This window comes from Callorhinus ursinus, unplaced genomic scaffold, assembly GCF_003265705.2.
Source record: "Callorhinus ursinus isolate GAN/ISIS: 27379988/994484 unplaced genomic scaffold, GSC_fseal_2.0 scaffold31, whole genome shotgun sequence".
NCBI classification, from domain to species: Eukaryota; Metazoa; Chordata; class Mammalia; order Carnivora; family Otariidae; genus Callorhinus; species Callorhinus ursinus.
Window position 1 is genome coordinate 11,769,697 of NW_027397093.1, and position 11,230 is coordinate 11,780,926.

At 46.9% G+C, this 11,230-nt stretch overlaps 3 protein-coding genes across 7 annotated transcripts in view; all 3 read right to left on the bottom strand.

The window, feature by feature from the left end:
- Window positions 1-874, bottom strand: part of ZSWIM8 (zinc finger SWIM-type containing 8) — a 14,449-nt gene extending 13,575 nt beyond the window's left edge. Inside the window, exon 1 of one of the 3 annotated variants that reach the window (XM_025850414.2) lies at window positions 208-874. In XM_025850414.2, coding sequence (XP_025706199.1) covers window positions 208-415 — 208 coding nt within the window. In that variant the 5' untranslated portion in view covers window positions 416-874. The remainder of the gene's footprint in view (window positions 1-207) is intronic. The other 2 variants (XM_025850412.2, XM_025850413.2) reach the window with 2 other exon arrangements.
- Window positions 875-2,572: 1,698 nt separating this feature from the next.
- Window positions 2,573-3,848, bottom strand: CHCHD1 (coiled-coil-helix-coiled-coil-helix domain containing 1). Its single transcript, XM_025850498.2, has 3 exons — window positions 3,712-3,848; window positions 3,471-3,589; window positions 2,573-2,870 (listed from the first exon to the last, which is right to left on the bottom strand). The coding sequence occupies exons 1-3, from the start codon at window positions 3,833-3,835 to the stop codon at window positions 2,760-2,762; spliced, it is 354 nt and encodes a 117-aa protein (XP_025706283.1). The 5' UTR covers window positions 3,836-3,848; the 3' UTR covers window positions 2,573-2,759.
- A 1,427-nt stretch (window positions 3,849-5,275) lies between these two features.
- FUT11 (fucosyltransferase 11) lies at window positions 5,276-11,125 on the bottom strand. 3 transcript variants are annotated; one of them, XM_025850404.2, is made up of 4 exons: window positions 10,386-11,125; window positions 9,636-10,261; window positions 7,711-7,768; window positions 5,276-6,390 (listed from the first exon to the last, which is right to left on the bottom strand). In XM_025850404.2, the coding sequence occupies exons 1-4, from the start codon at window positions 11,091-11,093 to the stop codon at window positions 6,388-6,390; spliced, it is 1,395 nt and encodes a 464-aa protein (XP_025706189.1). In that variant the 5' UTR covers window positions 11,094-11,125; the 3' UTR covers window positions 5,276-6,387. The 3 variants fall into 3 exon arrangements, with proteins under 3 accessions (XP_025706189.1, XP_025706187.1, XP_025706188.1); XM_025850402.2 differs by having other exon boundaries at window positions 5,277-7,768; window positions 10,386-11,124; XM_025850403.2 differs by lacking the exon at window positions 5,276-6,390 and having other exon boundaries at window positions 7,625-8,234; window positions 10,386-11,119.
- Between the last annotated feature and the right edge of the window lie 105 nt (window positions 11,126-11,230).

Consider the following 11,230-nt stretch of genomic DNA (forward strand, 5'->3'; position numbering starts at 1 on the left):
ACACACACACACACACACACACACACACACACACACACACACGCTGGTGTGGAGAAGCCAACCCCAGGAAGACTGGAAAAGCGAATCCAGAAGTCCGCTCTGGGCTTGGGACAGCTCGCGGTCCGGGACAGCTCCCGAGCAGGGACAGCTCCCCAGCAAGGCCTGAGCAGAGCCAGCCCGCTCCCTTCCCCCTCCGCTCACCCTCACCTCGCATTCTGGTACCGCCACTGCCACCTCCGCCACCGCCGCCAGTGGGGGAATTGGGCCCCGCGGACTGTTTGCGCCATCCCCGCCAGTTCTGGCAGAGGCTCTCGGCCTCGGAGATGAAGGAACAGAGCGAATCCTCCTCAAAGCGGTCCGAATCTTCGAATGAAAAGCGCTCTCCGTCCTCCCATTCCGCGAACATCAGCTCCATGGGGCCTGCACCCCCCGGGGCCGGGTCCCCCCCCGCGGATCCGGGGCCTGGGCCGCCGGCCGGGGGCTGAGGGGAGGCCCGGGGCCTGAGGGGCGAGCCGGGGCTGGGGGTGGCCGGGGCGCTCAGGGCGGCCGTGCCGGACGAGGATCTCAAGCCTGGAAGGGATCTGGAACCGGGCCTCGCCCAACTGCGAGGTGCGAACGGGGATCGTGGCCAGTATCAGAGACTCAGGGCCCGGACGAAGCGCTCGGCAGCCGGGGCCTCTCGGCGGCTGCGGCGCCGCCTCCCCCATCAGCTGATCTGAACTTCCGGCCGCGCCGGCCACCACCACTTCCGCCCTCACGCGCTTGGGAACCGGACCCGGTACGGGCAGATGTAGAGGACCTGTTTGTTTAATTGCTGCATTTCCTGCCTTTTTATCTCGAACCCACCCTCAGTTACTGTAAGAGGAAGCCAACCCCCAGAGGTATATGAAATGACTACAGATCCCAGCAATAACTCGGCGTCCATAATGTCCCCAAGGAATAAACAGCCGCCATGAATGCCGGGAATCGTAGGCTGTCAAGCGGTAACACAGGAACTATTGGGTGGAGTTATTGTTTTAACTCCGGATAGGCCCTGGGACCGCATCACCTTCTGGGAGTTGTAGTCCAGAAGCCCGCATTCCATCAGCGTTGTTACAGGGTCTCACCAGGGAAGCACCGCAAAAAGAATGCACTTGATTTCAGGAAATAGTTGTACTGTTTTGTCAGTGGGTCCTTTGAGTTCAGATGTTTTAGCCTTTTGTTTGTGCTACGGACCCTTTGGCAGCCTGGTGAAGTCTCTATAGACACCCTTCTCAGATTGTAAATGCACAAAATAAAATATAAAAATTACAAAGGAAACCAATTATGTCGAAATACAATTTTAAAAATAATAAAACAAATTTGTAACATAGTAATACTTCTTTATTTACACATTAAGTAAGATCCAACAGCAAGTGTAATAACTACCATAATTTTGAAGCTAGTGATGGGTATGATATTGAGGTATCTGCAGCCTACTACATGAAAATATGATTTCACAGATATTGCTGATACTGTGGTTTGTTTCCCTCAGTCTTAACTGAAATATTAAATTTCAGTTGTGGCTAAAGATAAAATTTGTTTCCCATTCCTGTCCACAGAACTCTTACTGGGAATCTACTGACCCTAGGTTAAGAACTCCTAAGTCCAGTCCAAAGTGCCTAAGCGCAGAGCTTCTTCCTACCGCTAAAAGCCTCAGCTGTCGGAACCAGGCAACTGCCCAGTGCCATACCCAGAGGGGATGAGGACTATAGGAAGAGGTAGCTGTGGGGGTCAGGGAGGCAAGACCCCTTCTTTATCTGAATAATTATCCCAATGGAGATTTAGAAGCCCCACTGATCCCTTTGTCTATTTAATGCTCTAACGTATATAGGAAAGGTTAAGTTAGCTATGCCTGAAAGGGCAGAGTATACATAAAATACTATACAATTGTTTCTAATATCAAGGGGTCACAGAAGTTAATACCTTTAGCAACTAGGTGGATAACTTAATGAGAGTGAACAGGTGATACACAAAGAAGACAACTGCCAAATAAGTTTCAGTTTCACCATTTGAGAGAGGCCAATGCCTGGTATTCTCCAGGTATGGAGAATAGAGACAAATGATAATCAGTTCTACTCGATTATTGCCATGCAGGAATAAGATATTGGTGTTGCCAGATCCTTTTTTTTTTTTTAATGGAAAGCTCCAAAGTGGATTTTTAATGACACCTTTCCTATTTTTGGAAGGTGGTCATCTAATTCAAAAAGAAATTTTTAATTGTGTTGGCTAAATAAAATACATCTGCAGTAACTTTGTGCACCAGTTTGTGAACTTCTGATTATTCTGGGAGCATTTTGCAGGGGCTATGCACAAAACAGGCAGTCACTAAATACTTACAAATGATGGCAAAAAAACTCTGCATATAGGCAAACTTCAATTCCCTTATGGCATCCAAAGGCAAGGGTACTAAATGGTGTAAGGACTTCAAATGCAGAACAAGAATAAATCTGTCCTGCTCCTGGGGCAAATCAGAGAGCAAAGAACTTCCAGTCTCAGGGAGGATACAGAGTTCAAGTATGGAGGGAGAACCTAATCTACAACAAGGGCCAAGTTCTCTTTAGAGGATTTTATTTCAAGATAAAGCATAACTTCCATCCTGACAATGATTCCAAAGGGTGAAAAAGGTGTCTTGCCTCCTTTCACCTTTCAAATAGAGCATGGCAGTGCAAACGTCTCCAAAACACCTCTGCATAGTTCTCAGTAGCTACAGTCCAGTCATAGAAAATGCTTCTCCATTTTCAACTGACATGAGATTTGTTAGGAAATCTCTGTAACAATTTATTCAGTTTCTTGGGGGGTAAATCCCCAAATTCTCCTGTGTCCTGGATTGATTGCATCTTTCGGGCTCTCTGAAAAGACAGAACAAAAACAAAAATGACAGCTCTACAGTTTATCCTGACCTAGGCCAAAAGTTCTCACAATGCCACAAAGCACATTAATATATTAACCAGCCTGGAAATATCGGTTTCATCTACCCAATCCCCTTTCAAAAGGGACGTGAAACCTAAAGATGACTGGATGACCCGACGCTACCATGCGAGCTTGCAATTAATTTTAGGCTAAAATCCAAATAGCCTGCCCTTCACTATCTTTAGCTCTATTTCAGACAATAATGTCTATTTGAGCAGCACTTTAAATTTTACAAAATGATTTTCCCATTCATTCGTTCATTTAACACTCACAACATTCTGTAAGGTGGGTATTAATATTAACCTCCTTTTACATCTGGTATAGCTAAAGCTTAGAGCAGTGAAACAAATCGCTCAAAATCATAATGCCTTCAAAACAACTTTTTCCACTTTGGCGTAAGTGAAATCGCTCCCACAACTTTCCTCGCCTTTTTAAAATGAGAAGGACTTCCTATCACCTACCAAGAGGCAAGGAGAACAATTACTTGTATCCCCGCCCCATTCTCCTCCCAAGAGGGCACCCTAAGGGCCTTCTGTCACCTCAGCCCTCGAAGCACAATCGAAGAAATCCTGGATCTCTTTTCTGCACGCTTCGTCGCGGAATTCATTCTGCTTCCAACACGCCATCATCAACGACATCTCTGTAATACAAGTCGCCTCTGGAGGAGCAGAACGAGAACCCTCAGTCACAAGGAAACCCTTACCTTAAGCCCTCCCACCCAGTCGCCCCGTACATCCCTCCAGCTTCCGCTCTGGAGCCTCCCTGGCTCCGACTGCTCACCGCCCTTCTCCCGGCGTCGTTCCCCAACACGGTTAGCTAGGATGAGGGGCTTGTTGGGCTTCAATATAGGCTTCCGCGGGTTTCCTAGCCGCGGTAGGCGACCGCGCAGGCTGGGCGTCGCCATTGCGCACCGAACTCCCGGCAGGCTCTGCGTCTCCGTGCGTGACCCTGCGTGACCCCTACGAGCTCGACGAGTCTGGGAGCGCAACCTGCGGGAAGCTTGGAGGCCCTGCTTGCTCTCTTGGTCCTGTAGGCCCGATGAGGGGATCCAACATCGGTTGTTCAAGACCCGTGTGCAGGTTAGGAGGAGAGTTTTGGAGGCTCGTCCGCTGACCGAGACCGTTCTTTTGTGGGCTCCGGGCCCTGAGGTCTCCGGGCGGTATTAGGCCGGGAATATGCAGGAAAGGACCCGATAAATAGGACACTCGTTTATGGTGGTAGCTGGCTGAACTAGAGGATGATTGACATAGGCAAGGGCAGAGTATGGGAGCGAATCAAAATATGAGACTTTAAGATATTAGGTTGGGACAGATTCTTACTATATTTTGACGAGTCTTCAAGAACTGTTGGATTTTACTACCTTTTAAAACCCCCCCAAAACCGTAAAGAAAAGTTGGGCTCATTTAAACAGTTGCTAGTACTGGGGCACCTGGTGGCGCAGTCAGTTAAGCGTCCCACTCTTGATCTCAGCTCAGGTCTTGAACTGCGGGTTTTGAGTTCAAGCCCTGCACTGGGCTCCACGATGGGTGTGGAGCCTACTTAAATAGGTAAAAATAAAGTTGCTACTATTTATATGTTCTACTATATATTCTTTGCTCTCCTTTGTAATGATCTCATTGGGTAGGGTGAGTTTTAAGCACTTTGGCATTTATCGTCTAATTTAATCCTCTCTCCAATCCTGTGAAGATACTTGGTGGTATCATTAATAGACTTGACCCTTCAGTTGTGATGCCTAGCTTCATCAGACTTGGTTCTAAGTGTCTTTTAGCTGTTTACAAAACTCAAAGATGTGCCAGGATTCTCAGGGCATTTAGAAATGAGCTTCAAGAAATGTTTCTGGTAATGGAAGCAAAACTTGAACAGCTTTTAGTTCATAAGAGGACTACTTTGGAGGAGCAATATTTATTTGGTTATGTAAATTTTAGTGTGCTAAAATTAAAATCATTTATCACAGATGTTTAATCTTCCCATTGGATCTCTGCATGACTGGTTCTTTTTCTTCTGTTGAGTCTCAGTTCCTGTCAGAGAGGCCTTCCCTTACGTCCCCCATCCCCCCACCATCAAGCTGTTACATTTTTTTCATAGCACATATCACAGTCTGAATTACCTTGTTCATTTATTGTTTATTTACAGCCTTCCTTACCAGCGACACCCATTTAAAAAATGTAAGCACCATTAGAGAGGGGACCCTGTCTTACTGAACCCCAGTGCCTAGAACAGTGACAATAAATACTTGTTAAATAAGCAAATGTTTTGACATATTTTTCCAAGCCTCCAAGTGTATCATACTCAGCCCAAAAATATAACCAAGCAGAAGACTCTTTTTAAAAAGTTATTTATTATACAAAATGAAACCTGAGAAAATAGAAAATTGCAACACATGGAGTAATAAATGCATCAGTCTCATGCTCCACCGCCACCCCAGCAGTACAAATAAAACTGATTCCTAATCAGACACTTCTACCACCAATAATCTTGAGCCTGTTGCTGTTTACAGAGCAAGCGGGGCCCAAACCAGAGAAAATTCACATTGTTTGCTTTCTCTTCATACTGGTTCTGCTTTCTCTTGTGGAAATGTAGCATCTGGTTTACCGTGCTCTTTTATGAATACTTTTATGGTGATAGGATTAAAGGAGAAAGTCTGGGAAGCACTGTCCACAAAGCAGGCATGAGTCTCCAGCCACAATCATTCATAAACAACTGGCCCACTTTGTACATAAAAGTGCTAAAGGAATGCCAATGTGAACTGCTGTAATTAGGAGAGGTAAGGATGATTATACACTTTGCACTTACCCTTTTTATTGCACATAATGAAACTTGATTCCTAACCTTATTTTGCACTTGAGTAATATGTATTTTGCACTATAAATCAGCACCTGCATTTAAATAGACTGCAAGTTGAGAAATCGGAGTCCTGAGTTTGACTTTTTGTGGGTTACTACTATTTTAATATAAGTATGTTTGAAGGTCTATATTCCCCTCTTGTTTTTTTCTGTACAAGCCCAAACAGGTTAAGTAAACTTTTTTTTTTTTTTAAGATTTTATTTATTTATCTGACAGAGACACAGTGAGAGAGGGAACACAAGCAGGGGGAGTGGGAGAGGGAGAAGCAGGCTTCCCGCGGAGCAGGAAGCCCGATGTGGGGCTCGATCCCAGGACCCTGGGATCATGACCTGAGCTGAAGGCAGACGCTTAAGGAATGAGCCACCCAGGTGCCCCAACTTTTTTTTTTTTTTTTAAGATTTTATTTATTTATTTGACAGACACAGTGAGAGAGGGAACACAAGCAGGGGGAGTGGGAGAGGGAGAGGCAGGCTTCCCACTGAGCAGGGAGCCCGATGCGGGGCTCGATCCCAGGACCCTGGGATCATGACTTGAGCCGAAGGCAGACGCTTAATGACTGAGCCACCCAGGCACCCCTAAGCAAACTTTCCATGCTGGTGTGAAGGGTATTTTTTACTAAAAAATAAAATGGAAAAAGAACCACAATGGCAATGAAATCCAGCCCAAATTACAGCTCTCCTTGGCCATATCCTTAGATGTCACAATATTAAGGGTGGGACCCATCTAACATACGTACATACATACACATACATACACACACATACATCTGGTTGTAAATTAGTGTGTGTATATGTATGTAAAAGTACATAATTACAAACAGATAAACTGATAAGCTATGGAACTTCTCTAGTGATAATTCATTAATACTACATTACAACCAGAGTAGCACTAAGGTCCAAAGTATTCTTTTTTGTTCCACTGGCCCAGAAAAAGCTAACGGTCTCCCTGCCCATTAAGCTTTATTTTCAAACCACAGCAATAAAAGGGTTTGGCTGTACCCCAAAATCGCCTAACAGCTTTTTATTTAGCCAGCCACTTGTGGCTATCTCTTGCCTCACCTCCCCCTGAGGTTAGGACCTTAGGTGGGTTCCATCAAAATGTAGTCTCAGTAAGTACTATAAAGTTGTACAGACGGATATTGGTAATAGAATGAAGTTGGAATATTCATTCCACATAAAGTGAAAAATGCTACATAATATGAGGTAATTGCTACAACTATATTGCTGGGCTGTTTTTTCCAACATAATCTTCATGACTCTTTGGGAAAAATGAGACTTAGAATTGTAGCATATAAAAACAATAAAATAGAGAGTTCATTAGGCAAACAGAAAAGACTAAAGACCTATAAAAATCTGCAGTTTGATTTGCACTGATCTATTTTAACATTTCAAAATCATTTAAATATTCATATATATATATATATATATATATACATGAATGATATATATATACTCTGTCATCATTTACAGCCTTAATCTCTAACCTCAAATAGAGCAGGACAATTCATTAAATTGACAAGGCATATATTAGCCATTGAGTCTTTCTGTTCATGAGAAGGAATTCCAGATATGCTCTTAAAAAAAAAAAAAGCAAACCAGCAATAAAAAAAGCTGTCAAATCTATAGCCAGTTTAATGCAGGGGAGAATGAATGTGGGGATGGTGGCAAAGGCTACTGCATCTTCATCAGATACAGTGGACAACCAGGAAAGAAAAATCCATTTAAAATAAAAAGTTTGACATCAAAGGCAAGTAAATGATATTAAAAAATACAACTCCAAGAACCAGAATACAACCCACCAGGAGTTTTGCTTCACCACCAACATAACAGTTTATAAAGCAGGAGACGAGGAAAAGAGATTAGGAAAGGTACTGAATAATGAAGAATTTAAGGAATAGCATCGAAGTTTTAAGACCATAAACCTGACCCATCTTACCTCATTCTTAGACAAGTACCAAGGTGTTGTTCCAATCACAGTTGAGAGGATGAAATGGCTAGAAAAAGATGCAGATCTTTTAAAATTCTGTTCGATCAGCACTTTGAAACAAGTGGGTGTTTCAGGCTTTTGCTTCCCACTAATCCCAAGAACTGGAGGCTTCCATCTCTCCTTGAGGACAGGCCCTATTACCACAAGCTGAGACACTGGGTACACATCATTAAGATAAAATATCAGTGGCTGTAACTGGAATTCCTTGAACTCATGATAAGACAGTGTTCATTAAGGTTGTGCAGCAGATGCCCCTCATGTCCCATAGTAGAATAAGGACTTCCATCTCCTAGCTCTGCCACGTTAAAGGCTCTTGCAAGGGTAATTAGAGATTTTGGTTCCTTTTCATGAAGATCTCATGTAGGTAATCCCAAAATTTCATCTGCTTTGTCTCATTGTTGTGGATCATGGCAGTGAGAGCTTCCCCCTGGTCCAGACCTTGCCAATAATCTTGCAGCCACATCTCCTTCCAGCTGAAACATCAAAATGGGAGTTGGATTATGGAACCTCTGCACAGCTATGAGTCCTGCCTTCTCTGAATGGGGTCAAAGAAATCTTAAGCAGATCCAGTAGTCTCTGTCTGGGACAGGGCTCTGCTTTGAAGGGAAGGAAATGTGAAATAAATCTAGTAGTGGTACAAGTGACAGTAAGCTGCAAACACGTTATCTGTCACACAGCCCACCCCCAGTGAGTTACACTTCCTGTCGTGCCCACTCCGGGTTCCCAAATGTGGAAGGAGTTCAGGGGAAGGCAGGGCAAGGGCCACACTATGGAACCAGAAGTCTCTGTAAGAAAAGCCAGGGAGCCTCTTTAGATGGTTACCTTGTAAGTTGCACCTTTATTTCAATAATCAAAATGAAGGTGCAATGCTGTCCAATGTCTAGATAAAACATATATTCTTTTTTTAATGTTTTACACTTTTCTTCTACTAAATCATAATACTATGTTCAGCATAAACCAGATACAAATTACTTGATGGAGGACTCCATTCCCAGAACCAAACTGTGTCCGCAGTGTATATAAACAGCCCTCTGCTGCCATCCACTGTGCAAGTTGGTCTCTGCAGGCCATTCTAACAGTCTTTGCTTTCTTAAGCTGAATAATCTTTTTTATCACCTCTCCCTGAAAAGATGTGGTTTGCTGCAAGTGTCTTCAACATTTTCCCACCTCCCATGCTGACCTTGTTTCCCAGTGCACCACCTTCTGCCACTTACTGCAGCAGCTTCCTCACTTCTCTTCCAATTCACACTGCCCACCATTGTTCATTATTATCCATTGAAAGCAGTCCTATCTTGTTTAGAGCGGATGTATATAATTTATCATCCAAATCAGGGTACTTTTGAGAGTGAAAGGAGGTACTATTAGTAATTATGCCAGGTTAACAGATGTAAACCCTACTGCAGACAAACCTCTCTCAAAATACCCATCTTTGTATTGCTCTTCCCCACCCCACCCTTTAGAAGGTGCTAAATAAACACCTGAGTTGATTTTCAGGAGAGTCCAACTTCTGAGCCTGGTATTCAGGCTATGTATAGCCTGGCCCCAGTTTATCTGCCCAACTTTGTCTCTCATCACTTCCGCTGAACAGGCCCCTCTGCCCTGGTTGAAGCCTTTTCTGAATCACTATTGCAAACACTGCTCACATAAGCTGATCTTCATGTTGTTGCCTTGAATTATATTTTGCATCTTTTACTGAGCTTTTTCAGTTTGTCCTGTCTCCCCCAACTAGACTCTTGACACCTTAAAGGCAGGGTAAGCCCATGTCATCACTTCCTTATACAACAATCCCCTCAGCACCTAGTATTAGTTCACTGCCCACAGCAAGCAAGTCAGTCATTTGATTTGATGGCCACAGGGACCCCGGCTATCCTTACCTGTCATTCTCAGGAATCTCTTCCACACTGCCAAAGCCAGGTGTGGGCACCGGGCAGTCCATGTGTGAGGGCTGGGCAATGTGAGGTTCAGGGCCAGGGATGTCCCCAGGAGAGGCTGCGTGGGCTTTCTCGGCCTCCAGCCGAGCCAGTTCATGGTCACAGACGAAACACTCGAAACCATTGAGGTAGTTAGGCAGCAAAGGATCATTCACTCCCCACTCCCGATGCTTCAGACTATCCAGAAGGAACTGGTTGGTGATGCCCCCACGTTGCTTATATGCCAAGTATTTCATGTATTCCTCATCATTCTTGTCCAGAAAGTCAATAAATTCTGCCAGCTTCTGAGGTGACTCAAAGTCATCAATGAGGATGATGGAGTGATTGTTGGGCATCCAGTCCCTCACAGAGGGAGAGCCGCGATACACAGGCACAGCCCCGAGATGCATGGGGCGCCACAGTTTTTCTGTCATGTAGTCATCACAGATGGCATTTTCGAGGGCCAAGTGGAACTTATAGCGAGACAAGAAGGCCAAGAGCTCTGGATCCTCGGTGGTAGCTGTGGCTGTGTCCTGTAACCGCGGAGTGGGCAGCTCCCGATTTTGCAGGCATTTCCCATAGGAGTCCACCTGAGCGGGATAGAGTACAGCCGTCAAGTGGGTGCTGCATGTCGGCCTGGACGCCAAGGGTCCTGGCCTCAGCCGCACGCGCCCCCTGGCCGCCCCACCCCAGCCCCGTCCCGGCCCCACCCACCGGGATGAAGCGCATCAGCTCGCGCACGTAACGGTCCCGGTCCGCAGGCACGTCGCAGTGGGACTGCAGATAGAGCAGCGGCGCGTAGCCGCGCCGGCGCCACTCCGCGCGCTCCTGTAGCGGAGGCGCGGCGCGGCGCAGGTAGGCGGTCCCGGGTAGCCACTGCAGCGGCAGCGGGTAGTCAGAATGACGGCTGAAGGTGGCAGTGAGATTGAAGAGGCGGATGCCCGGACCGTGGCTCAGCACGAAGTTGTTGAGGGGCGACTCCTCGTGCAGGAGCGCCCAGCTCTGATGTGCCAGGCGCGGTAGCGGCGCCTCAGACGCGCGAAAGTCAGTGCCGTAGAAGAGCAGCGCGCGCGTCCGTGAGTGCCCCCGCACCCGTCGGTCCCGGGACGCCACGCACGCACCGCGCGCGCACTCGATGCGCTCCGAGTCGCCCGGGAAGTGGGGAAATAGCCCTGGGCTCCACCACAACAGCACGGGCAAGTCCACTGCCTCCTCCCTCCCTGGCCGCGGGGTCCCCGGACTGCGCGCCACCCCCACCGCGCCCAGCGCTGAGGGCGGCCGGAAAACCGCACCATCCCAAGGCTCCGTCCACTCCGCCTCCCCGCCAGTCTCCCCCTCAGCCACGGGCCCAGAGCCGCTGACGGCACAAACACTAAGCACTCCAAAAACGGCAAACACAGCCCTGCTGCGGCCCGCCGCCATGTCCACTGGCAGCTGCCCCCTTCCTCCCCCCGCCCCCAACTCCTCCCGGCAGCACCAGACCCCACCCCGCCGTCAGTCGGGACGGAGGAGGTCCTACGCCCGCGGTGCGTGTGACGCATGCGCAGTTCTGCTCAGCC

Excerpts from the sequence above, each read along its gene's own strand:
- CHCHD1 (XM_025850498.2), bottom strand. The coding sequence starts at position 3,835 with ATGGCGACGCCCAGCCTGCGCGGTCGCCTACCGCGGCTAGGAAACCCG. Across the intron at positions 3,590-3,711 it reads ACGACGCCGGGAGAAGGGCG|AGGCGACTTGTATTACAGAG; the intron begins GTGAGCAGTCGG and ends CTGCTCCTCCAG. Across the intron at positions 2,871-3,470 it reads ATTGTGCTTCGAGGGCTGAG|AGAGCCCGAAAGATGCAATC; the intron begins GTGACAGAAGGC and ends CTGTCTTTTCAG.
- FUT11 (XM_025850402.2), bottom strand. The coding sequence starts at position 11,093 with ATGGCGGCGGGCCGCAGCAGGGCTGTGTTTGCCGTTTTTGGAGTGCTT. Across the intron at positions 10,262-10,385 it reads AGCTGATGCGCTTCATCCCG|GTGGACTCCTATGGGAAATG; the intron begins GTGGGTGGGGCC and ends TATCCCGCTCAG. Across the intron at positions 7,769-9,635 it reads GAGATTCCTGAGAATGACAG|CCATTTCATCCTCTCAACTG; the intron begins GTAAGGATAGCC and ends ATCTTTTTCTAG.